Source organism: Venustampulla echinocandica (assembly GCF_003357145.1).
Source record: "Venustampulla echinocandica strain BP 5553 chromosome Unknown scaffold_5, whole genome shotgun sequence".
NCBI classification, from domain to species: Eukaryota; Fungi; Ascomycota; class Leotiomycetes; order Helotiales; family Pleuroascaceae; genus Venustampulla; species Venustampulla echinocandica.
This window is the reverse complement of record NW_022474210.1, coordinates 311,067-337,155: the sequence shown is the minus strand read 5'-3', so window position 1 is coordinate 337,155 and position 26,089 is coordinate 311,067. Positions and strand designations below refer to the sequence as shown.

At 49.0% G+C, this 26,089-nt stretch overlaps 12 protein-coding genes across 12 annotated transcripts; 7 read left to right on the top strand and 5 right to left on the bottom strand.

Annotated features, from left to right (window-relative positions):
* Nucleotides 1–720: 720 nt before the first annotated feature.
* On the top strand, nucleotides 721–1,890 carry BP5553_07016 (uncharacterized protein; the record flags this gene model as incomplete). The annotated part of the gene is made up of 1 exon (XM_032015639.1): nucleotides 721–1,890. The coding sequence occupies one exon, from the start codon at nucleotides 721–723 to the stop codon at nucleotides 1,888–1,890; it is 1,170 nt and encodes a 389-aa protein (XP_031867908.1).
* A 3,056-nt stretch (nucleotides 1,891–4,946) lies between these two features.
* BP5553_07015 (1,2-dihydroxy-3-keto-5-methylthiopentene dioxygenase) lies at nucleotides 4,947–5,640 on the top strand (the record flags this gene model as incomplete). Its single annotated transcript, XM_032015638.1, has 4 exons — nucleotides 4,947–4,976; nucleotides 5,037–5,360; nucleotides 5,415–5,462; nucleotides 5,512–5,640. 4 exons carry the CDS (start codon nucleotides 4,947–4,949, stop codon nucleotides 5,638–5,640), a joined length of 531 nt encoding a protein of 176 aa, XP_031867907.1.
* A 474-nt stretch (nucleotides 5,641–6,114) lies between these two features.
* BP5553_07014 (NAD(P)-binding Rossmann-fold containing protein) lies at nucleotides 6,115–7,399 on the top strand (the record flags this gene model as incomplete). The annotated part of the gene is made up of 2 exons (XM_032015637.1): nucleotides 6,115–6,261; nucleotides 6,446–7,399. The coding sequence occupies 2 exons, from the start codon at nucleotides 6,115–6,117 to the stop codon at nucleotides 7,397–7,399; spliced, it is 1,101 nt and encodes a 366-aa protein (XP_031867906.1).
* Nucleotides 7,400–7,556: 157 nt separating this feature from the next.
* On the bottom strand, nucleotides 7,557–8,374 carry BP5553_07013 (Derlin; the record flags this gene model as incomplete). Its single annotated transcript, XM_032015636.1, has 2 exons — nucleotides 7,557–8,108; nucleotides 8,174–8,374. 2 exons carry the CDS (start codon nucleotides 8,372–8,374, stop codon nucleotides 7,557–7,559), a joined length of 753 nt encoding a protein of 250 aa, XP_031867905.1.
* A 680-nt stretch (nucleotides 8,375–9,054) lies between these two features.
* On the bottom strand, nucleotides 9,055–10,524 carry BP5553_07012 (uncharacterized protein; the record flags this gene model as incomplete). Its single annotated transcript, XM_032015635.1, has 2 exons — nucleotides 9,055–9,866; nucleotides 9,933–10,524. The coding sequence occupies 2 exons, from the start codon at nucleotides 10,522–10,524 to the stop codon at nucleotides 9,055–9,057; spliced, it is 1,404 nt and encodes a 467-aa protein (XP_031867904.1).
* Nucleotides 10,525–10,885: 361 nt separating this feature from the next.
* Nucleotides 10,886–11,455, top strand: BP5553_07011 (uncharacterized protein; the record flags this gene model as incomplete). The annotated part of the gene is made up of 3 exons (XM_032015634.1): nucleotides 10,886–10,923; nucleotides 11,055–11,346; nucleotides 11,399–11,455. 3 exons carry the CDS (start codon nucleotides 10,886–10,888, stop codon nucleotides 11,453–11,455), a joined length of 387 nt encoding a protein of 128 aa, XP_031867903.1.
* Nucleotides 11,456–12,351: 896 nt separating this feature from the next.
* Nucleotides 12,352–12,880, top strand: BP5553_07010 (uncharacterized protein; the record flags this gene model as incomplete). The annotated part of the gene is made up of 3 exons (XM_032015633.1): nucleotides 12,352–12,430; nucleotides 12,496–12,636; nucleotides 12,690–12,880. The coding sequence occupies 3 exons, from the start codon at nucleotides 12,352–12,354 to the stop codon at nucleotides 12,878–12,880; spliced, it is 411 nt and encodes a 136-aa protein (XP_031867902.1).
* A 271-nt stretch (nucleotides 12,881–13,151) lies between these two features.
* BP5553_07009 (Ribosomal protein S5 2-like protein) lies at nucleotides 13,152–14,312 on the bottom strand (the record flags this gene model as incomplete). The annotated part of the gene is made up of 3 exons (XM_032015632.1): nucleotides 13,152–13,795; nucleotides 13,848–14,237; nucleotides 14,300–14,312. 3 exons carry the CDS (start codon nucleotides 14,310–14,312, stop codon nucleotides 13,152–13,154), a joined length of 1,047 nt encoding a protein of 348 aa, XP_031867901.1.
* Nucleotides 14,313–14,560: 248 nt separating this feature from the next.
* On the top strand, nucleotides 14,561–16,921 carry BP5553_07008 (Glutathione synthetase ATP-binding protein; the record flags this gene model as incomplete). The annotated part of the gene is made up of 1 exon (XM_032015631.1): nucleotides 14,561–16,921. One exon carries the CDS (start codon nucleotides 14,561–14,563, stop codon nucleotides 16,919–16,921), a length of 2,361 nt encoding a protein of 786 aa, XP_031867900.1.
* Nucleotides 16,922–17,248: 327 nt separating this feature from the next.
* Nucleotides 17,249–18,326, bottom strand: BP5553_07007 (putative Pyridoxine biosynthesis protein pyroA; the record flags this gene model as incomplete). Its single annotated transcript, XM_032015630.1, has 3 exons — nucleotides 17,249–17,860; nucleotides 17,924–18,106; nucleotides 18,183–18,326. 3 exons carry the CDS (start codon nucleotides 18,324–18,326, stop codon nucleotides 17,249–17,251), a joined length of 939 nt encoding a protein of 312 aa, XP_031867899.1.
* Nucleotides 18,327–19,706: 1,380 nt separating this feature from the next.
* BP5553_07006 (putative aminopeptidase P, cytoplasmic) lies at nucleotides 19,707–21,677 on the bottom strand (the record flags this gene model as incomplete). The annotated part of the gene is made up of 3 exons (XM_032015629.1): nucleotides 19,707–20,132; nucleotides 20,188–21,548; nucleotides 21,602–21,677. 3 exons carry the CDS (start codon nucleotides 21,675–21,677, stop codon nucleotides 19,707–19,709), a joined length of 1,863 nt encoding a protein of 620 aa, XP_031867898.1.
* Nucleotides 21,678–22,405: 728 nt separating this feature from the next.
* BP5553_07005 (ARM repeat-containing protein) lies at nucleotides 22,406–25,950 on the top strand (the record flags this gene model as incomplete). The annotated part of the gene is made up of 8 exons (XM_032015628.1): nucleotides 22,406–22,459; nucleotides 22,566–22,747; nucleotides 22,793–23,134; nucleotides 23,188–23,317; nucleotides 23,398–25,168; nucleotides 25,219–25,400; nucleotides 25,450–25,730; nucleotides 25,881–25,950. 8 exons carry the CDS (start codon nucleotides 22,406–22,408, stop codon nucleotides 25,948–25,950), a joined length of 3,012 nt encoding a protein of 1,003 aa, XP_031867897.1.
* Nucleotides 25,951–26,089: the final 139 nt, after the last annotated feature.

Below are 26,089 nucleotides of genomic sequence, written 5' to 3'. Positions count from 1 at the left end.
TGATTCCACAGCCTGGCGTGGTGCAAGCCCAGCATCCCAAAAATAGTCGGGGACTATAAGGGCCAATGGCTACTCCAGCCCGGGTCGCTTAGTGGCTCAGCCCTACCAACCCTCAAGCCAACGCTTCTCTTTCATAACCACGTTTCAGCCTCGTGGATGGCTTGAGATGGCTCAACTATCCAGCTGCGACCGCAGTTGCCCAGAGGCTGAATAGCGTGTTGTCAGATGGGAAATTCCCGTTCGCTCTCACCCACTCACCATGTCTCACTCATTCTCGCCCTAAGATACTGCAAGCCGAACAGTGAGTCGTCACTACCGGTGCAGGTGCGAGTGCACAGCAAAACCTTGGGTGGTGGCTGTTTAACACGAGAGACATAGTTATTTTCGTCGGCAGTGCCCCGATATCGAACTGGCACTAGTGCTTCAACTGGAATGACTCGATAAAGTAGAGGTGAAGTGAGTTGGGCTCCACAACCGGCCAGAATAATAGTGCGAATGAATATATATACTTTAATAGATGATCGTTCTATACTTTTCTCATCATCTCGCTCCGCTTCTCATTTATTACTTCTTGCTCTACTGCTATTTCTTAAGGACAATCGCTTGATCAGTCGATCTCTTTCGTCTGACCATCAACTGCTCTCGTTATATCCCTCTCAAACATCCCAAGGCATTCTTTTTGCCCAATTATTCCCTTATACTCTACCAGTATTTTGCAACATGAGGTTCTCCATCCTCGCTGCCGTTGCGCTTTCCTCTCTAGTAGCTGCATACGACCCGGCTAATTGTGCTCCTGCTCCTCCCTCCACCATTTATCAAACGATCTATGAAACGATAACGGTGGATAGCCCTCAACAGCTCGCTCCTGCCCCGACTCCTGCCCCAAATCCGAATTACAATCTTGTCCCTTATATTCCTCCATACATCACGACAAAATATGGATACGTCACATCCTGCGATTATGGCGTCTCTTACACTACAGTTTGGGTCTACCCTGTTGGGCATGGAAGCCACGATTGCACCGTTGCGGTTTTCCAGAAGAATATCATAGTGACTATCAACATCGTGGCTATCAACATAGTTGTGAACAACTACGGAGAGACGGTGACTGTTACAATTACGAAGACAGAGGTGCCTACCTACACCCCGTTACCACCACCACCTCCACCTACTACTATTATATCAACATACACCAGCTCCTCGACCACGTTGTCATCTTCAACCTCCTCATCATCCAGCACGGAGGTGAGTAGTAGTTCGTCATCTTCGAGCTCCACGGGATCCTCCAGCAGCAGCAAGTCTTCTTCATCCTCTAGCTCCACTGGATCCTCCTCTAGCAGCAAGAGTTCTTCATCCTCAAGCTCAACAGGATCATCGTCGTCGAGTAGCAAAACCTCTTCGTCCTCTTCAAGCTCAACGGGATCTTCTAGCAGCAAAAGCTCATCAACTTCCACAAACCCAACCTCGTCCTCCTCGAGCACAAAGAGCTCCTCTACAAGCCCAACTTCGTCCTCTTCGAGCCCAAAGGGCTCCTCTACAAGCCCAACTCCATCCTCTTCGAGCCCAAAGGGCTCCTCTACAAGCCCAACTCCATCCTCTTCCGTTAGCAAGGGGGGCTGGACCTATTCCTTACCTGGACCATCCAGTATCAACATCCAGCCGTCTCCTTCTGCGCCACCGTCTATCTCTCCACCAGTGCCCCAGGTCTCACCGAGCACCAAAAAAGCCGCCGCAGACCCTGCCCCGACTCAAAAAGCTGCCGCAGACCCTGCCCCGTCTCAAAAAGCTGCCGCAGAACCTGCCCCGTCTAAAAAAGCCGCCGCAGAACCTGCCTCGTCTGCAGCCGCAGGCCCCAACCACCGCGTTAGGGCCGCAGAATGGCGAGCATGAATTACACGACAAATATCTTCCGAGAGAGTCTAGATTGGATGAAATATATGATGAGGATTCTCAATTGTTTTGGGTCGTACGAAATTATTTCCCTGCCTTCTGGTTTTTTAGAGTTCTGCGTGCATTTTGCCTTTTTCGGATAATCAGATCGTCGCTCATTTGGACCTTTTCTTCTTGTCGCCCCCTGGGGCAGTAGGGTTTATGATTTACGCAATCACCGCGTGTTTGGTGAAGGGCTTATGATATTAGAGAGGAGACAAATTGATCTTTATAGCCCTCGTTTAGTACCAAATATCTGAGTTTGATGTGATTGACGTTTAAAGCTGTAGAATGAATTACCACTTTACCACTTTCTATGAACATCAAGACGGATGGAAACAGAAATCCCATACCTCCATCAGGTATACACTCACTGAGGAAGCCCCTATTATTTACAAGTAAAAGCGGGTAAAGTACGCCACGCTGGCGAATCTAGCAAATCTCTGAACTAACGCACAGTCCTAGGAGTAGCCGATCTGGGCAAATATAATACTATTCCTAAGTCCATTCTATATTTATAGTGCTTTCCATTGAGTTTGTACCCGTTGCCCTTGCTCCGTAGCCAATGCCCAAGTTCCAAACATCAGCATGTTTATTATGTTCCTACCTCTCTACTCGATAATATGCCCGGCATTCTATCTACCCTTTACTCTAGCAACTAGCTCAAGTAACTGGTACCTGGCTCTAGCAGTTCGGCCACTCGGCGATCTGGTGTCTAGTGTCTACTGACTAGTAATCGTAGGCCTCAATGTGACTTATACTTGGCCTGTATTTAACGAGCGGTTATTCGGTGATTTTAACACAACCCTCCCTAGTTCTACAGATGCAGACTCCTAATCCGATTTGTTTCCCTCTATAGTAGCAGAAAAATGCGTCCATATATACCATACACTTCCTTGCAGCCAGAGACTTATAGCTACTTCCTACAATATGAATTAATGCATCGTGCAGTACAGTAAACCAGAAATTGCTAATCCAGCTCCTTAGCCTGTCCTAGTCGACTTCGAGTAAAGTCCGCAGCTATCTTTCTTAGTAGCGCAAATTGTAGAACTACGGCTTAACGAATCTTCCTCAAACTCTCGGCATCAAGTGCCACGGCTAGTCATTACCGTATCCTAGTTCTACAATCCCCCAATCTCCTGCGTTTACTACTGCCCGCTCAATATCTCGACCAAGGTGGTGACCACCGATTAGAGGGGTTTAAATTAGGTTCTAGCATCCTGCAAGCGATAAGCTTACATCCCATCGCCTGTTTTAGGGAGCCCATGGCCGACTTACCCTGTACTTGTCTCGTCACAGTATCACAACTAGCCCGATGTTCGTAGAACAATAGCTGGCCGCTGGCCTTGGTAGCCGGTAAATGTGCTTTGCAGCTCTGGCCGGATCCGGGACCGAGCATAGGACTTGCATACATACAACTGTGTCGATACTTCTCGTGTTAATGTCCCAAAATTCTAGAATTTTATCGTCTTCGAGAGCGGCGTTGGTTGGAACGTAGATGTCGCCGAGACCATGCTAGTTAATTGTCTTATCGCATACCTGGATGAACAAATACTCATTTAGCTCAATACCGTAGATGCGGGAAGCAGCACTGCGATCAAATCGAGGAAACTGATTTCCCGAACCTGGCCCAAGTTCAAGGACCGTTCCACTTGCCATTACGACCAAGCAAGGCACCAGCGTCCATGCTTCCTGAATGCAGCAAAATGATGGCCTGCTACTAGAGTCCATTACATAGCAACAGCACCGTCTATAGAACTCGATGTTACCGCGCCGAGAGTAGAATAATATGCCGCAAACGTGCGCCTACGAATTCCACGTAGACCGCTTGAAAGGTTCTAGAGCAGATCGGGACGACCTGATTAGCTATGCCAGCACACGGCACGGAGCTTCTCATCTCTTACACCAGTACAAATACGCCAGAGGCTGCCACAGCTAGATGTAAGGTTGCAGGAGCTCTTTCAAATTCAAAGGTACAACTGCTTTCGGCCAACCTATCTACCTTATACTACAAAATAAAGCGAGTGAGGCGAGAAATTGTGAAGACGGAGGGAAATCGCTGGAGGTGTGACCAGAGAGAACGATGGACATAGCTGCCCTTTTCCATCCCTTCATGTCGCACCATATGCTATCAGGAGAGTGGTAGTAATATGCATGGTGCGCTTCGTATTGCGTACCTCCCAACCGGAGCAGTCGTTCGGGAGCGCATTTTCGAAAATCGACAAATGTAAAATCGCACATCGACGTACCGTACTCTTAGTGCCTCCGTATCAGATTTTACTAAGCTCCCATTCTAGGCTTGATAGAGTAATGTAATAGGATATATAAATCGCAAGATCGAATTGAGTTAAAATTTTATTAAGAAAACTTATACAAGGACGGTTCATTCCCCCTCTCCAACAAAACGTCAGGAGGTCGCTTAACTACCGTCAGACCCACAATTACTCGCCTAAAATGGAAGTCAAACAACAACGCGACAAAAAGAAAGTGATATAAAAGGATTAAAAAAAGAAATAAATGGCAAAAAGGTTCGAGTAATCCTGGTCACCCAGGCTTACTCTACATCCTCCCCTAGACAGGACTTAGTCGAGATCTAGAGCCGTTTCCCCTGTCCAATCTGTACTCCTCGGTGGTTATTGCACAGTTGCGATTTTAGCTTCACCCCGGGGGGATTAGCTGCATCAGAATATTGGTGTTTGGGAATTCGTCCGTATTGGTGTTCGAGCTGGTCTCCCGATGAGCCAGGTTGCCGGTTGTTATGAGGAAACTTCTTATTTTAATACTTAACTCCCAGCAAACATACCGCGTTCTGCCTACCCAATTTGGAAGGGACGATGGATGACCGCCAAGATATATACACGTGACTCGAACCCCCCAGACGATCGCAGCATCCCTGCGCCGATCGATACCGATAAATGATTACGTGCTTGGGAACAGCCGTGCAGAAACGAACTCTCTTTAGATTTCAAATCCAGACAATCAACCAGCTTTAAAGTTATTCAACAGGGAGCGTCAAAATGAGAGCATACTGGTACGACAACGAAGCGGTATGAGCTCTAACTCCGACAACTTTTCTGAAGCAAACCTAGCTAAGCAATAAAACATAGGGCGATCAACGCCAGCCCCACGACTCCGGCCGAGAAGTCCACGCGGAATACCTGTCACAGCTCGGCGTCCTATACTGCCGCTTCGCAGACGAGAAAGATGTCGATAAGCTGGCAGAAGAGAGGAGTTACAAGAACCGCGATGTAATTACCGTTTCTCCGGAGAAGATGGGCGATGTTTACGAGGAGAAGGTCAAGTCGTTCTTTCATGAGCATTTGCACGAAGATGAGGAGATTCGGTATATTAGGGACGGGGCTGGGTTCTTTGACGTGAGGAGTGAGGGCGACGAGTGGGTGAGGATATATTTGGAGAAGGATGACTTGATTGTAGGGTTCCGTGACGCTCCTTTTGTGGAAACTGGATTCTGACTACTGGTTTAGATACTTCCTGCGGGGATTTATCATCGATTTACCACGGATACGAACAACGTGAGTGAGGAATCTAGGTTTAGATGCTCTGATCGCTAATATCAAGCAGTATATCGTGGCTATGAGGCTTTTCAAGGAGGAGCCAAAGTGGACGCCGCTGAATCGTGGGCCGGAAGTCGACGTCAACCCATTCCGTAAAGAATACTTGCAGACTCGGCAGGCTATTCCAAGCCAATAGGTCATAGTCAGCATTGGTATATGAATTATGAAATGTATGACTTGGGGCTTGGGGCTTGGAGGGTGATATCTAAAACTATCCGGCAATTCCTCGAAAACCACCAGGAGGAAGGGTATCCCGAAATTTTAGGACGTCAACTTAAGATCGCGCACGTAGTATATATCGAACTTCTAGTTTTTAATTCAAAGCATCTTGAACGATCTGTTGGGAATATGCCATTGCGGCTTTCCTTTTTATAAGGCTAACCACTAAGCTGCCTCGCCTGCTCCACGCTGCGACGCTCCACTTCCCCAACCCAACCCCCCCCCTCCCTACTGCATACTCTGTACTCCGCAGATCGACGCCACATCGTCAAGACCCCGCGCCAAAGCCACTCGCAAGCAAATGGGACAGCGAGACAACACAACCATCAACGCGATCATGATATGCAGCCAATGAACGCCACCGGGCATACTACATTCCACGCGCGACCTAATGGAATCCCAAGATAGAGGTCGCCTTGATCCAGATCAAAATGGAGTCATCTCGTCGCCGTCAGACAGCGGCAAAACCATGTTACAACTACCGCTGAGCTGCGACCCGCCTGGGCTGGGGAATCCGCCGAAGCAGCTTGTATGGGTCGTAAGTCGCAGTGACTTTTATATATCGAGTGATTCCTCTAGTCCTCTGGGCATATAAACACTGTTCAATCAAGTCTCGTTTTTGAAAGAGCTGGTAGATCTACTCTACGTCACCGCGGCGAACAGACGCCTCAATTCCGAATAGTGTCACGTATCACGAATTGTACATAGCTGACGTAACTCAGGTATTCGGGGCCACAGGCCATATGGGGCGAAGCCTTGTAAAGTCATGTCTAAACCAAGGGGATCTCGTCGTGGCCGTGGGGCGCGTCTTCGAGAACACGCTCGCATCCATGAAAGGCTGGCACGAAAACTGCCACGGTCTCCTCTGCGACGTCCGGGCTCGCGAGTCCGTCCAAGAAGTGCTCGAGCAATCAATCCAGAACTTTGGGCATGTGGACGTGATAGTTAACTGTTCCGGGTACGGAGTCATCGGTGCGTGTGAGGATCAGGATGACCATGAGGTACGCAACCAGTTTGAGACGAACTTCATGGGGACGCTACATATCATACAATTGAGCCTGCCGTATTTTAGAGAGCAAGGTGCGGGAAGATATGTGATTTTCAGCTCTACCTCTGGGGCCCTGGGTGTCCCGGGACTGGGGCCTTATTGTGCGACGAAGTATGCGGTTGAGGGGTTTATCGAAGCTATGCTTTATGAGGTTGATGCTTTTAATATCAAGGCTACGCTGGTCGAGCCTGGATTGGTAAGGAGGGATGAGCCGGATTGGGATAAGAGTCCGTTGCCGACCTGGGGCCATTTCTTGATCAAGCCGGCGAGTGAGCCGTATTCGCAGGCTACGTCGCCGGCTCTGCATGCGAAAAGGATGGTGCAGTGGTTGGGGGATAAGCAACCTACAAGTGCTGTGAAATGTGCGGAATTGGTTTGGCAGCTTGGCCACTGTTCCTATCCACCCTTAAGGCTGCTACTTGGGAGTTATGCTATTGAGAGTATTCGGGATCGCCTTAGGTCTATCATTGAGGAGTTGGAGGATTGGAAGCACTTGCATTTCCCGATTGCTCCCGACGCCCAGCTCGAAGAGAAGGAAGAGGAGCGTAAGGAAGAAGAGGGTGAGGATGCTGGGCGAGCAGACAGTAATCCGAACCAAACCGAGCAAGAGCAGATGCAAGATGTATAAAAATGTGGTATCATTTATCTGTTATATCCGTCCCTAGCAACCCATGCGGCATGTCCCCGTTGAAAATAATATACATCATGTCCATCGTCCAATGCACCTTGCGCCTATCAAACTCCAATTATATGCTTTTCACTAAGCGCTCATTCCTGCCAAAAGCTTATCGTACTTCGGGGGCAGGGGCCGCAGCGGCTACAATATCATTGTTGATAGCATCAGCTGTCTCCTCTCGTGGCCTTCCTTCAAATATGCGTCTCCACCACATCGGAGGATCGAATGGGCGAGAGCCGTTGTGTAGGGGAGGATACACATCCGAGAAGAAATACCACACATGTCCAATAACGACTCCCATAATCTCATCCTTAGGAATCGTGCCATGCACAATCAAACTGAAGCCCATCAACACCCATGGGAGGTATGGAGCAGTGAACACCAGTAGTCCCAAGAAACTCAGCCTGGTATCTGGGTTGCGCCTTGACCAAATGTAAACGAGGGTTGAAGAGAGTGGATGTCCAAGGAATATCATCGACACCATTGGCGATAGACAGATCAAACAGGTAGTCGCATATAGCAATAGCCACGAGAAGTGTGCTGGCGAACGACCAGCTGATTCTTCTAGCAATCGCGAATATCGTTGAAGGAAGAAGACGTGGAAGACGAGGTCTAGGGACAGGGGACCGAAGTATAAAAACGTGGTAAGGAGGCGCCAATACTATCAAATACAAGTCAGCTTTGGCGGAAATAGATCTGGATGGGTGGAGGTGTAGTTTTACTTACCTGATGTCTGAAGAAGACGGTTCGAAAGCTATAGTATAGCTGGAACGGCCCAACGATATCACATTGTACCAGAAGGCTAGTAAGCACAGTGGCTGTCGTCCACCATCTTGTACATAGAGGCATTTCCCAGAACCATGTCTCGAGGGGAAATCCCGCCTGGCCGACCATTCCGCCATCGCCTCCACCCATCATTTGATCCATCGCGAGGTGATGCGCTTGTGGTGAGCTATGGTTATGGTGTCCGCGTGTGTCTGTTTTCTTCTGCGGCGCGGTGTTTTTGTTGATTTCCAGGTGTGAAGCTGAACTTAGTTGCAAAAGCCACGCATTGAAAAGACGTGAGGGATTTCAAATAAGTAATGGAGATTCCAAAATGTTGTTCAAACGGAACAATGGAATGATTGAAGTGTCATCTTCGGCGATTAGATATGCGCCCGCCGCCCCCACCGCGCCGAATCACCCGCGCCCACCCGTGGCGCGGTAAGTTTAGGGGCCAACATGTTTCTAGGTAAGAAGCACGAAGTACGAAGTAGATGGAATCTCTTCTACATGGCATAGGATAAATCTATAAGCTTAATTAAAAGATACGGTCTGCCGATGAATAGCTTCCAAAAATCAACGGTGTGAGTGTCGGCTTGGCTACACAACATAAAGTTGCGAATATACTCCAGTTTACTAATACATGTACGCCGCCTGCCCGTAGCACAACACCCTCGCTTGGATCGCTTGGATTGCACGATTTTTGATGGCGTTTTAATTGAGCGTTGTATTTGGAAATACAGGAGAAAGCAGTTAACGAGATCTCCTTCCTTCGAGAGCACCTTAATAGCTTTGAAAGCAAGTAAGCCAATTTCCTTGGGCATTTCATAAGTGACAGAGAACATTCATAGTTTAAACCACCCATGGTTTATCGCATCTTTAGCAGATATACGGTCTTCCGGCTTGTACTCCAATAACCGCCCTAGAAGATCTGCAAAGAGTTCTTGCTCTGTCTGGGAGATATCCCGATGACGATCTCCATCGGGTTGATGATCTGACATGTACCAGAGCCCAGGAGCAATAGTAACCTGCAATGATCGAGCATCACTAGCAACAGCTGGATGAATAGTACTCGTGAAAACTCTCTTCTTCGCCCCTGGGTCATCTTTACCTGGCTCAGATTCTAGAGCAGCAACGGCAAGGCCCTGCTCGTCGACTTCATCCTTGTACATTCTTCTCCGATCCTCCCAGGTCGTAGACCACCATGGCTCAGGAAGTTTACCTAAGACTTGAACAAAGGCGTCTAAATAGTCGTTATCTTCATCGTCAAATGGGCTAAACAGCTTTCTGCCAGTTTGGATCTCGAATAGACTACACCCTAGTGCCCAAATGTCTGAACCAAAACCAGCTTCTTTGTCGAGAATCAACTCTGGAGAGCGATACGGTCCGGGAATACCAAGATCGTCGGGAGGTTGCGAAATTTCGAAGGACTCGCCGAAATCGATAAGACATGATTCTTTGCTTATAAACTGGGTATCAACATCCCACCAGTTCACTGGATAAACGAGGTACTGAGGTGCAGTGGGTTCATAATGGCACTCCTTGGATTCATTTAAAACAGGATTCACAACCGGGCTGCCTAATATCTGTAGGACTTCGGCTTCATTGAGTCCATCGAGCCCAGTTGTGCGATGAAGGACGTTGCTTGGTGTAATATCTAATCCCTGGTTAGCATTCACTGATGCCCGATAGAGGAAGAAGGATTGAAACTGGCTCTACTCACCACCATGACATATTCCTTGGCTGTGAAGAAATCTGACAGCCTTCACAACTTGCAGACTAAGGCTTCTCAAGTCCTTGTCCGGATCTGCAGACGCAGAAAACAAGCCTAGAGATACATTTGGGCCAAGAACAGGATACACAAAGGAGCTATGGTTCCCATTCGGCCCATGGATCTTAAAGTGGTCCAGTGGGAGGCAAATGGACTCGGCGCCATCGCCTTTAGGTGTATTTTCGATGTGAGCAGCTTTGAGCTGGTTCACTCGGAGCTCGGAGCAATCATCACTGGATGTCTCGGCCATCAAAATCTTCAAAGCAACATATTTGGTTGCCTCTTTCGCCTCAGTATCCCGACTGAGCCAAACATTAGCAAAGCCGCCGTGGCCAAGCTTATGGATGACACGGTACCGCCCGTTATTGCCATATACATCGCCCAAGTGGACAGGATGGTGGCCACCAGGCTCATAGTCATGGATATGCTCTAGACCGAAGGGAGCAAGATCTAGATATAGCCCGTTGGATTCGACGTCAACCATATCTTCGTCTTCCGTCAACGTAGACCCTGGCGAACGTGGTAATGAGAGATCGGAAGGCATCTTAATAGAGCTCTGGAGAAATATTCCCTGAGCCTTGCGGTTCTTCGTTGTAATGTGCAGTTGCAAAAGACTCCAACCCGGAATGATGGGTGTTGAGAGTGCGTGGGAGAATGATCTAGCAGGTAGAAAGTTTTGAAGGGATGATGTCAAATAAATTGCGAGTGCAAGGTTCTTGATCTTGGTAAAAACCAAAATTGTTTATTTGATTATCGAGTAAGAGAGTTATGGAATTTTGTTCTTTAAAATAAGCTGATACCTAAAAAGATAGAGAGAGCATGGAGCAAGAGGCTGGGAGGACATGAGACGGGAGATGGAGGGAGGCCCAAGAAATTGGATGACGGCCGTCCTGAGGCACGAGGCAATGGAGGGAGCCATTTTCTACTCTCTGGATGTCAAAAAGTAAGAATGGGAAAGAAGAACGTTGTCGAACAGGGATGAGATGGGATGATCCGACGCGGTTCCAGCGAGTGTCATCCCCGCCAAGCGCCAAGCGCCAAGCGATCATGCCGCTCTAATGCTCTGACAATCAGGTATGCGAGGGTTAGCGTGAGATTCTGGCAAGCTGACTGCTCCGCTGATCATTTCTCCCTAGATGTGAAACCTGGCAATGTCATGGTCGACTGGAATCTAGACGAGCAGGGCCAAGTTCAAATAGAAAGAGTAGCGTTGATTGATCTCGACGTCTCCCTGAAACTAAAAGGCAATATATTACTCCGGATCCCCGGTATGCAGAGGCTAGGAAATTTTATGTGGCGTAGTCCAAAAGCACAAACGGGCCAGAGAATAGGTAAACCATCGGATGTGTTTTCGTTTGGACTTGTGGTAAGTGAGCCTTGATGCTGACAGGAGAGCTTATGCTAAAACTCATGCTTAGTGTACATACACTCTCACAGGCAGAGAGATCATGGCAGTTGACCACCAGGAGCTATAGGAGAGGAAAGTTGAGCCCGAAATTGAGGTTTTAGGCCGGGATATAGTGTACTTTGGCCCGCTTTCTGAGGGACTCTTAAAACATTCCGCTGATGAGACATGGCAAACCGTCCTGGGCCAAGTAGCAGAAGGGGTTGCGGGAGCAGACCCAAGTTTTTACCTCTCGAACTAGCAGGAAAATGACTTCCCGAATATTAATGCTAGAGCGAAGAGCATGTTATGCAGGATTATGAATCTTGATCCAGCAAAGCGAGCTACTATTGATGAGATTTGGGATGAGCCATACTGGGGGTAAGTTGGAATTACGAATTGTAAGTATGTGTATGAATAAAATTTGATATTATTTTTACGAAAGGAGGTCTGCTTAATAGAATTGATGATATATTTTTGTAATTAAGATATTGTTAAGAGCTAGAGGTCTGGAGATAGTTGACCTACAGCCTCCTAGTCCTGAGAATTACTTATTTTCCTCTGATAACAACTGCGCCGTGCGTCGTATGTTCCAGCCACATCTCCAGCCACACCCCACTAAGTGCACAACATTCTCTCGGCCAACGACCACCACGATGAAGCAGTATCAAAGCTGCGAAGACGTCGCAAAGGACTTTTATTCTAGAATCCATAATAATTTTACTCTTATCTACGGTCTATGGGCACTATCGAAAATTATAACTTGACGTTAAAAAGTTGAATTGGGCATTTTCGGAGCTTCAGCCACACTTTTTCCAGAAGCTCTCGCGACGGAGCGCAACGCGTCTGTTGAATCCGTCAATACCAGCCACGTCAATAATACCCCCCAACCGGTCGCAACACGCATCGTAGCTTTCCACCAAGCTCTATCTCGCATTTGTGCCATTGCATGAGTATTGCAATACACATATTACCTTTTTTGTCAAGATGCCGCCCAAAACAGCAACCCTAATAAGGAGACCCGAGCAGAAGATACGGCATAAGAGACATAGTGGCGGTGTTGAACGTGAGTCTAACTAGGCGCCCATTCCCAAATCAACTATAAGTCTAGGGAATATAAGATGCTAATAGTATTATGGTACAGCCGGCGATCCATTACCAGCAGCGCGCAAGAGGCGCCGATACCGACCGGGAACAGGCGCGCTGAAGGAAATCAGGCGGTATCAAAACTCGACGGAATTACTAATGTCAAAGCTGCCATTCTCGCGCCTCGTAAGTCGTCATTCCCAGATGAAGGAAGGTCATGTCTAATGGAGTGCGAATAGGTTCGAGAGATTGCAATAACTTTGCGGCCAGTGGGACTAGACATGCGATGGCAGTCCCAAGCGATAATGGCGCTGCAAGAAGCGGCGGAAGCGTTTCTAGTCCACCTTTTCGAAGATACAAATCTGTGTGCGATACATGCGAAGCGAGTCACGATTATGCAAAAAGATATACAGCTAGCGAGGAGGATTAGAGGTGCTTGGGGCGGCCTTGGATAGCTGTGTTGGGTAGATAGTTATGTCTTTACGGAATTGTCTATATAAGTTTGCTGTTTACGGGGCGTTAGGGAGTGGCTAATACGATATCACCGAGCTCGAATGGCTCTAGCGGTTGTTTATGGTTTAAGGAGATGGGATTTGTGTACCGATATTCCTTGGCTGGAATTGCAATTCATTGTTGCAGAAAGAAGGGCGAATCGATAATATATTCAACCATCATTGGTGTTTCTTCAGGGGTTACTACTATCAGCTATAGGTAACTGTGGTGCCATCTTCCGCTGGTTCTAATAATTCCCATCGACATTCGAGATTCTTTTGTTTGAACATCTCCAATATGGCTTCCGCAATTGCTTCGAAGTTTTCCGTTGCCAGAGCCAGGATTGTGGGCCCGGCTCCAGAGAGACATATACCGCAAAGTCCAGGATGAGATTTTGGGGTGACAGACTGCAAGATCTCCGGGAGACCTGGGATAAGACCTTTCCTATACGGCTGGTGGACCTTATCTTGCATGGCTAGGTATATTTGCTCTGCATTCGGAGGCGAGGTTCCGAGAGCAGACGGGAGAAGAGCTATCCGTTGCAGATTGAAGACTACATCTTGTCTCGAGTATGAAGCAGGAAGCACACCTCGTGCCTCTGCAGTCGCTACTTCGAAGTGGGGAATGATCGCAATTGCCTTGATCTCCTTGGCCCAGGGGAACTTCATATAGTGGCCGATTCCGATTGGCGGCTGAGGCGGAGTTTCGCCAGTATCAATACCTCCTGCTGGGGCGGGGAGGACCTCGCTGAGAGGAATTTCTTTGCGTTCGGTGTCTTCAGGGCTTAGGTCATTGAGATATGTCCCCACGAATCCTCCATACAACGCCGCTGCAACGTTATCCGGATGGCGCTCTACAGCAGAGGATCAGTTAAATTCCGCATATGTTTCAAGGGTCCAACAAACCGATCATCAGACAATAATCCAGCATGCGGGCTTTCGACAATCCAAGTTTCCCCACTTCGTTCCCCAGCGCGACACCTGCCACCACCGCCGCACCCGAAGAGCCCAAGCCACGGCCAAGGGGGATAGGGTTGATGATGTGAACCCTGGTCTCAGCAGGGAATGCTCTCTGTCCATAGCTTCTGAGGACGTATAACGCCGTCCTCGTAATGAGATTTGCATCAGCGCTTAACGGCACCTCTTCTGCGCCTTCGCCCTCGTAGGTAATCACGCAGTTGAGGGGTGCCTTGGTAGGTTTGTCCTCGACCTCAACGCGGAGCTCGAGCCATATCGACAGCGCAAGGCCAATGACATCGAAGCCCGGGCCAATGTTTGCTGAGGAGCATGGTACTTCTAGAGTGCAAGCGCGGAGTCAGCCTTGGGAGGGAGTAGGGCATTGTGGGAGCGACACTGACTTATGGTTATCATTTTGATCTGGGGGATATTCCTGGCAATCGTTTGCAAGCTGGACAATGATTTCTCGGGAATACGAGGGAGTCACCATTTAAATATTAAATATCGGGGATTGGGTGTCAGCCTCGTGTCAGGCAAGATATTTTAGGTGGTCGGGAGGGGTAATTAGCCTCCGATGTGCGGCTGCCCCACCATCAAATTCATCGTCAATATTTGTCGACATTTTTCCCAGCAAGCACTACACAAGCAACAACCGCCGCATAATGTCGGAGCCCATCCGCATCCTACTGGTGGGCAATGGTGGTCGCGAGCATGCGCTCGCGTGGAAATTGAGCCAATCTCCTCTGGTTGAGTCTATTATCGCGGTCCCAGGGAATGGCGGTACATCGACATGTCCCAAGGTCGAGAACAACACCAGCGTGAAGGCGGACGATTACCCCGGTCTTGTGGCATTTGCGCAGAAGAACAATATCAATCTGGTTGTTCCCGGCCCCGAAGCGCCGTTGGTGGATGGCATTGAGGGCTACTTCAAGGCGGTTGGCATCCGGTGCTATGGCCCGTCGAAACTTGCGGCGCGAATGGAAGGAAGCAAGACTTTCTCCAAGGACTTCATGAAGAGACATAATATCCCTACTGCGGCGTACGAAAATTTCTCGGATTACGAAAGCGCACGGAAATATCTGGATAGCATCGATCATAATGTTGTGCTTAAGGCGAGCGGTCTGGCAGCCGGGAAGGGAGTCATCATCCCCACGACAAAGGAGGAAGCGCAGCAAGCATTGAAGGAGATCATGTTAGACAAGGAATTTGGCGCAGCTGGTGATGAAGTTGTTATTGAGGAGTTCTTGGAGGGCGATGAGTTGAGCATTCTGAGCTTCAGCGATGGATACACAATCCGATCATTACCTCCAGCCCAGGATCACAAGAGAATATTTGATGGAGACCAGGGCCCCAATACTGGCGGCATGGGCTGCTACGCACCTACGAATATTGCAACCAAGGAATTGATTGAGGAGATCGAGAAGACTGTCTTACAGCCTACCATTGACGGCATGAGGAATGAAGGGTTTCCTTTCCTTGGTACCCTTTTCACTGGTCTCATGATCACGAAGACTGGTCCAAAGGTCTTGGAGTACAATGTCCGATTTGGCGATCCAGAGACTCAGACTTTATTGCCCCTCTTAAGTGAGGATACTGATCTCGCAAAGGTCATGATTGCCTGCACAGAACATTGGCTCTCTGGGGTTACCGTGAAAGTCGATCAAAAGGCCAGTGCAACAGTTGTGGTAGCAGCAGGTGGATATCCTGGCCCCTACGCAAAGGGCACGCCCATGCAAGTTAGTACGCCTGCTGCTGACACCAATATCTTCCATGCCGGCACAGCCATCAAGGATAGCCAGCTTCAGACGGCTGGTGGTCGTGTTATTGCCGCTCAAGCAACTGCCGAAACTCTGGAGCAAGCAGTCAAGAAGGCATATTTGGGAGTGGAGCATATCAAATTCGACAAGATGTTCTACAGGAAAGACATTGCACACCGAGCATTGAAGCCCACAGCTTCCACCCAAGAGGCTCTCACATACGCTAAGGCTGGCGTCAGTATTGATGCCGGAAATGCACTCGTAGAGCGTATCAAGAAAGCAGTTGCTGCTACACGCCAACCTGGTGCTGATGCGGAAATTGGCGGATTTGGAGGTGAAGTGGACTTAGCAAAAGCTGGCTATGCGAGTGCACCTATCACGGTGGGTGCCATTGATGGCGTGGGCACGAAACTCATGATCGCTCAAGCCATGGACAAGCACGACACTGTAGGTATCGACCTGGTTGCAATGAACGTGAACGACCTAGTTGTTCAAGGCGCCAAACCATTCATGTTCCTTGACTACTATGGCTGCAGTCAGTTGAATCTCGAGACTGCTGCGGCATTCGTGGAAGGCGTTGCAGCTGGCTGTATCGATGCCACTTGCACGCTCGTAGGCGGCGAGACTGCGGAAATGCCCGGCATGTACCAGAAAGACGATTATGACGCCGCTGGTTGCGCTGTTGGAGCAATGACCCAGGATCTCAGACTTCCGCGCAAGGAGGACATGGTTGAGGGTGATGTTCTTCTTGGCCTAGCATCCCACGGAGTCCATTCGAATGGATTCTCTTTGGTGCGCAAAATCATCGCTCGCGAGAACCTCTCCTATACCGATACCGCTCCCTGGGACGAGTCAACCAGTGTGGGTCTCAGTCTCTTGACTCCTACCAGGATATACGTTCGCTCTCTCTTGAGCGTCACCAACAAGAAGCTTGTTAAAGGCCTTTCACATATCACCGGAGGCGGCTTGACCGAGAATGTCCCTAGGATGCTACCCGCTCATCTATCTGCTGAGATCGACGTCGCAGCGTGGCAGCTACCGCCCGTTTTCAAATGGTTGAAACAAGCCGGAAACGTGCCAGCTGCGGAGATGGGACGAACTTTCAACACCGGCCTCGGTATGGTTGCTGTGGTAAGCCAGGGCAATGCTCAAGAAGTAAAGGCAGCACTAGAGGCGGCTGGTGAGAAGGTTTATACTATTGGCAAACTTGTTTCGAGATCGGTTGGGGAGGGCTGTGATTTGTTGAATCTTGCATCTTGGGATTAGGAACGGGGGGGGGGAGGATGGGGCATGTGATGATGGCGTTTTTATGGGACATGTCAAAAGTTTTGGTTTGCGGATTAGTGGGTGTGGGTAGATATATACCTGAAGTGCAACCTAGAGAATCAACCAGCTTTTTCACGTAGAGCCTTTCAATTTGCATAATGAACTTTTTATGTGGAATTGTATTGAGACTAAAAGTTTTAGGCGTATATCCATTGGCAACCAACCTGGCAGAGATATATATAAGTTGAATCATATATGCATAGACTGAACTACCCCAATATAGACAGCCATACTTGCGAACCCCTTAAAACTTCACGTCTGCCAAAATCACCATCCTCTCCCCTGCATCTTATCCTTCTCATCCATCGACGAGCAGTTCAATCCCACCATCGCCTCACCCAAATCCTCGCTAACCTCGGCCAAAACCTTGGGATCATTAAAATGCGTAACAGCCTGCACAATAGCCTTCGCCCTCTTAGCCGCATCACCGCTCTTGAAAATCCCGCTCCCAACAAAAACACCATCACAGCCCAACTGCATCATAAGCGCAGCATCCGCGGGCGTAGCAATTCCTCCAGCGGCGAAATTCACAACTGGCAGACGTCCAAGCTTCGCGGTCTCCTTCAGCAGGTCGTATGGGGCTTGGATATCCTTAGCTAGCACACGCAGTTCGGCGTCTGACATGTTGCGCGCATGGGCAATCTCAGCGTTGAGGGTTCGCATGTGGCGGACTGCTTCAATCACGTCGCCGGTGCCGGCTTCGCCCTTTGTGCGGATCATGGCGGCGCCTTCGCTGATGCGGCGGAGGGCTTCGCCCAAGTTGCGGCAACCGCAGACGAAGGGGCTTTTGAAGGAGTGCTTCTCAACGTGGTGTGCGTGGTCGGCGGGGGTGAGGACTTCGGACTCGTCGATATAATCTATGCCAATTGCCTCGAGGATCTGTTTTACGGGTATTTGGTTAGTGCTACAGGTCGAATGTAGAAACGGGAAGTAAACAAGTACCTGGCATTCAACAAAGTGCCCAATCCGTGCCTTGGCCATGACGGGGATGGTCACTGTGTTCATGATCTCCTTGATCATCTTGGGGTCTGACATTCGTGCTACTCCACCTTCCGCTCTGATGTCTGCAGGGACACGCTCTAGAGCCATGACTGCCACAGCGCCGGCTTCTTCTGCTATCCGCGCCTATTGATAGAGGACAGAGTCAGCCAATCCTTACCCGATCGAGTCTCCGTTTTGGAATAAGGGAACATGGTAATACCTGCTTAGCATCCACCACATCCATAATGACACCTCCCTTGAGCATGCGGGCTAATCCCGTCTTGACGGTGAAGTTCTGCTCGCCGGCAGTATCCGGAGCTGCGCCCTCGCCATTTGTCGCTCGTGTAGGGAGTTCGGTAGCCATTGTAGTAGTAATATCGTTGACTATATACTTCGTCTACTTTTTCCCTCAAGTTTGACTTCAAGTTGCAGGGTGAAGATGGGCGTAAAGTGAACTGCGCTTGATAAAAGGAGACAAGGAGAGAGTTCTTGAAGTAGCGTTGGCAGTTACTTTTATAATCTTTCAATTGGAATGAACGGGTGGTGAGTCTTACAATCCAACGACGTACAGTAATAATAATTAAGATTTTCTCGCCGGTGCTTAGCGGATCGGGTTCGGAGGGGGAGGGGGGAGGGGAGCGGAGGGGCAGCGGCGGCCGGGCGAGCAGGGGTCTTGGCGGGGTGAAAACCGAGGGGGCACGTGTCAGGGACGGTGTGGCCGTAGCAGGGTTTGCCGTAGTCAAAAGGCGGTGTGTATCAAAAACGCCATTGCGCCCTCCGGCACCGCTCCGTGTACAGTAAGCGCCTACGGAGGTAAGGCGGAAGGAACTTTAAGCCGACGGCAGCCCCCACCAACCGGCCGAGAGTCTGGGGAACCGTCAACGGCCAAACAAACGAAACGGGTTCAGCGATAGTGACATCAGCAAGTTGCTGCACGCAGTACGTACCCCTCGGACGCAAGCTGGGCAAACAACATAAACATACACATTATTATTATCGAGCCTCAATTCTTACATAACAATCAACCACCATGTCAGGCCTTTTCGCGCGTCAATTCCTACGCCCGCATACTCTGGGACTCGGGCTTGGCCTCTCCCTCTACACAACCTACCACATCTGCCACCAGGCGCCCATTCGGCTAGACAGTCGTCTGTCGAGCGATTCTTCTTCATATAGAAGGGGTGCGTCGCTGCCAGGGCTGCAAAAGGGCGCGAGGCTAAGTTCGGGGGCTGTGAGACAGATTAGCAGTGGTTCCATTATAGGTCAGTAGCGATTTGATAAACGCCCGCCTGGGACAGTTGAGCAAAGACAAAAGGAAAAAGAAAAAAAGGGCTAATATGAAGGTGATGGTGGTTGGAATGTAGGTTTATGTACAGGTTTGCTTGTTAGTACGTTTTCGCGGTCATTGGTGCTGTTATTGGGATTATTGGTTGTCGGTGTACAGGTGAGTATTCCTTCTTTCATAAGGCGTCATACCAGGGCTTTCCCAGGAGACAGGACTAACGTGGGGGGTAGTGGGCGCAAAGTTACGGTATCACTGTCATTCCGTATAAGAAGCTGCAAAAATATGTTTCGGGGGTAGATCTTCGATCATTGGTGCAGGAAAATGCTGCTTTCAAGATCTCATTTGGGACCACGTTCGCCATGGCAGCTTTCATGCATTTTTAGGACTGCACGTGTAGCTATTCAGACATCCTCCCTGCAATAGACACCCTATAGACTTTTCCACCATACAAGGGAAATTTTAAATTGGTTGCGTCTCGCGCTCCAACCACTTCATCGCCACCGAATCAGGCTTGAAGAAATGCTTGGTCTTGCCATAGATATCGGCGTGATACTCGTTCAACCAATGCTTCTCCCGCCTTGTCAGGAGTTCCTCGTCAATGAGTTTCCGGCAGTATGGCACCATGGTTACATGCTCAAAACCAAGGTACGGTTTGTCACCAAACCTGTGCTTGGTCTCAACCTCCTTTACCATGATGATGTTCTCGATGCGGATACCAAAGCTTCCGTCTTCGTAGTAGCCAGGCTCGTTTGATATCACGTTGCCTGGCGCCAGAGGAACTTCGGAATATTGTATCCGGGTCCCAATTCCGATTGGCCCTTCATGTACGTTTAGATATGAGCCGACACCGTGACCTGTACCGTGTCTGTAATCTAGACCTTCTTCCTGTGGGTTATTTAGCATCTAGGAATCACGGGGAGTGCGAGGCTGGCAAACGTACCCATAAGAATTGTCTGGCCAGCGTATCTAAGGCGAACCCACTAGTGCCTTTGGGAAATACAACAACATCCAGAGCGATGTTCCCCTTGAGCACCAGCGTATACGCTTTTCTTTCCATTTCTGTCGGTTCTCCGAAATGGAGCGTTCTAGTGGTGTCGGTAGTACCATCAAGATACTGAGCGCCCGAGTCACACAGATAGACCGCCTTAGGATCAATGACAGAGCAATTCCCCTTTTCAGGCTTGTAATGGATCACCGCCGCGTTGGCACCCGTCGATGAGATCGTGTCAAACGAGAGTCCCACATAGTTCTTTTGCTTTTTCCGGAGCTCTTCTAGCTTGTCTGCGGCAACGACCTCATCGAGTTCTACCTTCTCAACGGTGAGCTGGTGTTCCAGCCAGGCGAAATACTCAGTCAGAGCTGCACCATCCCGGACGTGGCAGGCTCTCATGCCCTCAAGCTCAGTCTCGTTCTTGACAGCTTTGGCATCACCAATGGGGCTTCGAATCTCTTCGACCTTGGTCTCTCCACCCAATGATCGCTTCAGCGCCCAAGATGTCTTCGTTGACACCAAGAATTTCTTAATCTTGACTTCCGGCACACCATCACCGCTTTCTTTCGTGTCCAGAGATTTGCCTAGAACTTCGGTATCATCGAATATCTTGTGGTATGGTCGGACAGAGACCCCATTTTCAGTAAGGTAAGTTTTGCATTCGCTGCCCAGTTTCGACGAGTCTACGTATAGCGTAGCCGACGTGGGTGTGATTGCAGCGTAAGAGAAGAATACTGGGTTGTATGGAATATCGTTCCCCCTCATATTAAACAGCCAAGCAACCTCATCCAGCATCGAAACGATGAACCCAGAGCTCTTCTTCTTTTCCAGCTCCTTCCGAAGTTCTTCGAGCTTCGTCTTCACTTCTTTTCCTGCAAAGGCCTTCGGCAGGATCTTCACCGGCTCGCTAGGCCTAGGTGGTTGGCTGCTCCCCCAGACGAGGTCCACAAGGTTTTCATCTATCGCCAGCAGCTCTTGGCCGCCCCGTTTCTTGATCTTTTCGGATAGTTTCCGCGCCTCTGACGCAGATATAACCTTTGGATCGACGCCAACAGCCTTGCCTCCTTCAGACTGCTCTGCCGACCATTCCTGCCACGTAGGAACATCTTGTAGGCCTTGCTTGAGCAGGAGCCAATTCGCGTCAAGCTGCTTCGACGCGTGGTTAAAGTATCGTCCGTCGGTCGCGAGTGCGGCTTTCTCGTGCGTGATTACTGCTGTCCCCGCTGAACCAGAGAAGCCAGATATATATTCCCTCCTTGCGTCACATGGTGCGATATATTCGGAAGAATGGCTGTCCTCACTAGGAACGACTTCGGAGACCATCAGTGATGGCAGAGCACCGGGATTTCGATCACTCACATACTGTAAATATCGAGCTTGCGCTGTTTCATAAGCTCTCTTAGCCGAGTAAGGCGCTCTGTGGTGTTGACCTTCTCCATGACTAGATTGCGAATTAGATTAATGCCTCGTAGGTGTAACAGCTCCCAGTGCGGGGTTGCAGCTTGCCTTTACTGGATATGCTATTCTCAGAGTTTGAACTGTGTCGAATGGAGATTCCTAGCCTTTGGGCGAAACGGTTGTAAATAGGAGCAGGGCTACCGGTACTCGTCGAAAGCCTTTTAAGGAATCCGGCGTATCTCATTGATCTTGCACAAGCAAGTCAAGCTCCTTCCAGCGTTGGCCTGAATTCCTGCTTGAAAGCAGCTGCGGGATGCTGGAAGGGTTATCGGGATTGGTCAAACTGATTGGGTTGGCTTTCAAACAGGTCGATACTTTACGTGTTCGCCTGGGGGAAGTGGGGGATGTGGGATTCTTGATGATGCATGGGCATGGGCAGTCTTGGAGTCTTGGATTGGGAGCTTGTCGGCGGGACACTACAGCGACTCCAGTGAAGCCACTGGCCTTACGACGTATGGTGTTGAAGCCTGGAAAGTAAGGCATAAAGAAGGGCAATTGCATCAATCGAATTTCATCTTTTCAACCAACTTTGGTAAATTCACATGACAAAATGCAGGACCTGAAACTGAAAGCTCAGAGCAGGTGATGATAGATCCTCAACTTTCCAACAATGAAGCGTGTTGCTTTCCTATTTAATCTACACAACGCCCGTTCCTGATAAGCCCTATCTCCTGATTTGTGAGAATCCAAGTTAAGCCATAAGGAAAACATGGCTGGCGTCGATCTGGGCCAACTGCCAACCTCTCTAGAGGAGGTCGTTCATGTAAGTCTTTTATCTTGTATTTAACCCCTCTATTGCGTCTGAAACAGTGGACCGTACGCAAATACGCCAGGCAACCTTTGATCCTGCTCCAGCTGACTCTCTGCAGCTTATAGTCCAGCTGTATCAGCCGGGAGCACCAGAAGTGATTGCCAAAACCCAAGAAACGCTGCAAAAGCTGCAGCGGTCTCCCGATGGATGGCGTATAGCTTATAGCCTGGCCAACCACGAGGACCAGCAAGTGAGGTTCTTCGCAGCCCTGACCTTCATTGTCAAACTCAACACAGATGCGTAAGTTTAAAGCACTTGGTAGGTACCATTGCTAAGAAATGCTAGGAAATCTCTGGGAGAGGAGGATGAAAAAGTTTTACTCCATACTCTCATCAGTTGGATGATCCGATGTGTCCAGAATTCAGAGGGCCCACTTGTCATGAGGAAGCTCTGCAGCACCTTGGTAGCATATTTCTTCCAATTCTCAGCGTCTTGGATAAAATGCGTCAAGCACCTTATGTACTGCCTCTGTATCAAGGAGGCGATTCCATATGAAGCTCTACCCGACACCCTCGATACTCAAGCCCTCGTGAGTGATATTCCTAACGCGACAGCAATGGCCATCTTCTGGTTTGCTTCCTCTCTCGTGGAAGAAGTTGGAAAGACAGACTCCAACTCTATGAAGCAGTTGAGTCACTCTTTGTACCTTTGGAAATTCGGTACACTAACACTGTGGCCAGGCATAAGTTCCACCAGAGTGTGCTACCTAATGTCGACGATATTGTTCCGTTGATATCCAAGTATATCTCTAACACCGCCCCTGTCACCGCTGATATCAAAGTCCGCCAAGAGGCCCTGACGTGTTTTCAAGTACGTTATTATCTATGCTTAATTCTTCCACCAACGATAAATTTCATATTCTCTTATGTTTTGATATACTAACTTCACAGGCATGGGTCTCTTATTCACATCGCGCCTTCATCGATGATGCAATCATGCTTGAGCCCCTTCGGATACTGACCAAACCGGCAATTATGTGTCTTGCCGATGACAATCTATATGAAATCGCAATGGAGATGTTCGCCGATGTGCTCTCAAATTACTCCAAATTCTTCTCCGAAGACGATTTTCAACTTTTATATTCCCTCTTCAACAGTCCATGGACAGAAGGGCGCTACCAGCGACTGGTTGGAGGCGACTTCGACTTCGATTCTCTCCAATTCGGCCATTTTCTCCTTGCCTTTGGTGACGCTACACTTCAGGAACTGGCCACAAACACAGAGCCACGGTTTCAACAAGTTCTCGTTGTACTTGGCGGACTCCTTGCAGCGGAAGGGTATCCCATCCACGAGGATAAGATATTCGTGCCAGCGCTAGAGTTTTGGAATTCTTTCGTCGAGAACATGATCGACGATGTTTTTTCAGTCGGTGGAAACCACCCACACTGGTTTGAACCAGCTAAGATGCATGTCATTCAAGCGATTGAATCGTGTATGCGGAAGCTCCAGTTTCCCTCGCCACAAGTTTTCAGTTCCTGGGATTCAGTAGATCGCACAGGGTTCAAAGATGCCAGAAGAGATTTTGGGGATCTCCTGCAGCAGTTTTACCTCGTTACTGGTATTACAATCCTTGATACATTTATCGATAGGGCTCATGACGCAATCCGTTCCAGGGACTGGGCAGACCTTGAAGTCTCGCTATTCTGCATCGGGGTATTTCCCGATAATATAGCTGACGAGGAGTCTCGAGATAAATTTCTGAGCAAAATCTTCACAGGCCCCGTCATCTCTCTGTTTGTAGACCCCAATCAGGAGATCCCTGCGCGGACTGTGCAATCTTTCCTGAGTCTTATTCATGGATATGCGGACTACTTCCAACAGAACACAGAGTTTCTACCCAACGTACTGAACATCGTTTTTGGAGCTATGGCAAATCCTGCCCTGAGACCTAAAGCATCATACACCGTTCTACGGTTATGTTCAGATTGCAGGAACCTTCTCCTTCCCGAGCTAGGTGCCTTCCTGCAACAGTACCAAAGCCTTACTCTCAATGCTTCCCTTGATAAGGATGACAAAGAACAAATCATGCAAGGCATATGTTCCCTTATCCAAGCCATCCCAGAAGAACAAGATAAAGTTGCGCCACTAGAACAACTTCTCAACTTCGTCGATCGAGATATCGAAGATTCCTTCCGCATACTATCTTCGCAACCATCGTTGGAGGTGGCTCTAAAGGATATGAAGGATGACAAGACATCATCGAGTCCAACATCAACAGCCTTGGAGCTAGGGCATGGAGCACTAAGGTGTCTCGCAGGAATTGGCCACGCGCTTCAAGCCCCAAATGATCAGCCCGTAGACCTCGAAGAAAAGGAGACTGGGTCGGACTTTTGGATTGCCGGAGGCGGTGCTCCAGTCCAGCGACGTATATTTTCTATGGTTACCAGAGTATACGATACTCTTGGGAGCCATGGAGATATTGTGGACGCGGCTTGTTATGTATGGCGCCAAGGGTTCAGAGAGCTAGAGCCAGGACCATTTGTTATGGCTCCAAGTATGATCGCCGAGTTCCTTCTCAAAGCTGGTCCTCAAACGCCCCGACTTGGCTGTGTGATTGGCACTGCCTGTTCATTTGTGACATCCCACAAGTCAGGTGATGGAATTAATCAGATCATTGATGCATTGTTGAACTGGATATCTCGACTACTTCAGGCGCAAGAAAGTAAGTTACAAATCCAGCCTCAAGAAGTCTCTTAGGTAACCTTTTCTTAGAACCAAGCAACGACCCTGAGGTTGCCCAGAACGGAATTGACTTCCTTACCCGTCTATTACCCAAATATCTGGATGCACTCATGAACCATGATTCTCCATCATTGGAATACCTCCTCATGTTCACCCTGAACGCCCTTACAGGAAGCGACCCACTTCCCAAAATCGCGGCGGCTGATTTCTGGGTATGTCCTTATACGCCATACGCTTGTTGACAACTTCTAACCTTTGCAGTCTACATTCATCAACCTCCCAAGCCAACCTGATCAACTTCAGGCGCCAATTGAGAATGTTATCAAACTTGTCGGTCCCCTACTCGCACGAGCGCTCATCTATAACATCGGCGGCCATGCTGCACGCAGCGAGCTAGATAAGCTTTCAGAGCCCTTGAAGAAACTTGTCGTCCGGCAAATTGACTCGAAGAGATGGTTCGAAGCGGCACTTCTAGGGGAAGATTTTCCTAGTGATAAAGTGTCTACTCAAGATAGAACTATCTTTCTCGAGAAAATAACGAAGTATGTCGAGCCAATGCTTGTCAAAATCCAACTAACGATTTATAGGCTTCGGGGGGCACGAGGAACGAACCAGGTGGTTCGAGAATTTTGGGTGGCATGCCGTGGCACGAATTTTGCATACGCTTCATGACATGCTCGATTTCTTCATAGTATTAGGGAAAGAGATAACCCACAAATTAGGGGTTCGTTGTCGAGGACAGAGGGTTTGTCAGAGAGTTGATGTGAAAAATCATCTCAAGGTTCGGGAAAGCTTTCTCTATGAGTATGTCTGGATACGGTAGGTTATGAATGCAGATATGTATAGATGGAATACTAAAACTCATTACCCCCTATTAAAGCAACTGAGCACTTCTGGTGAT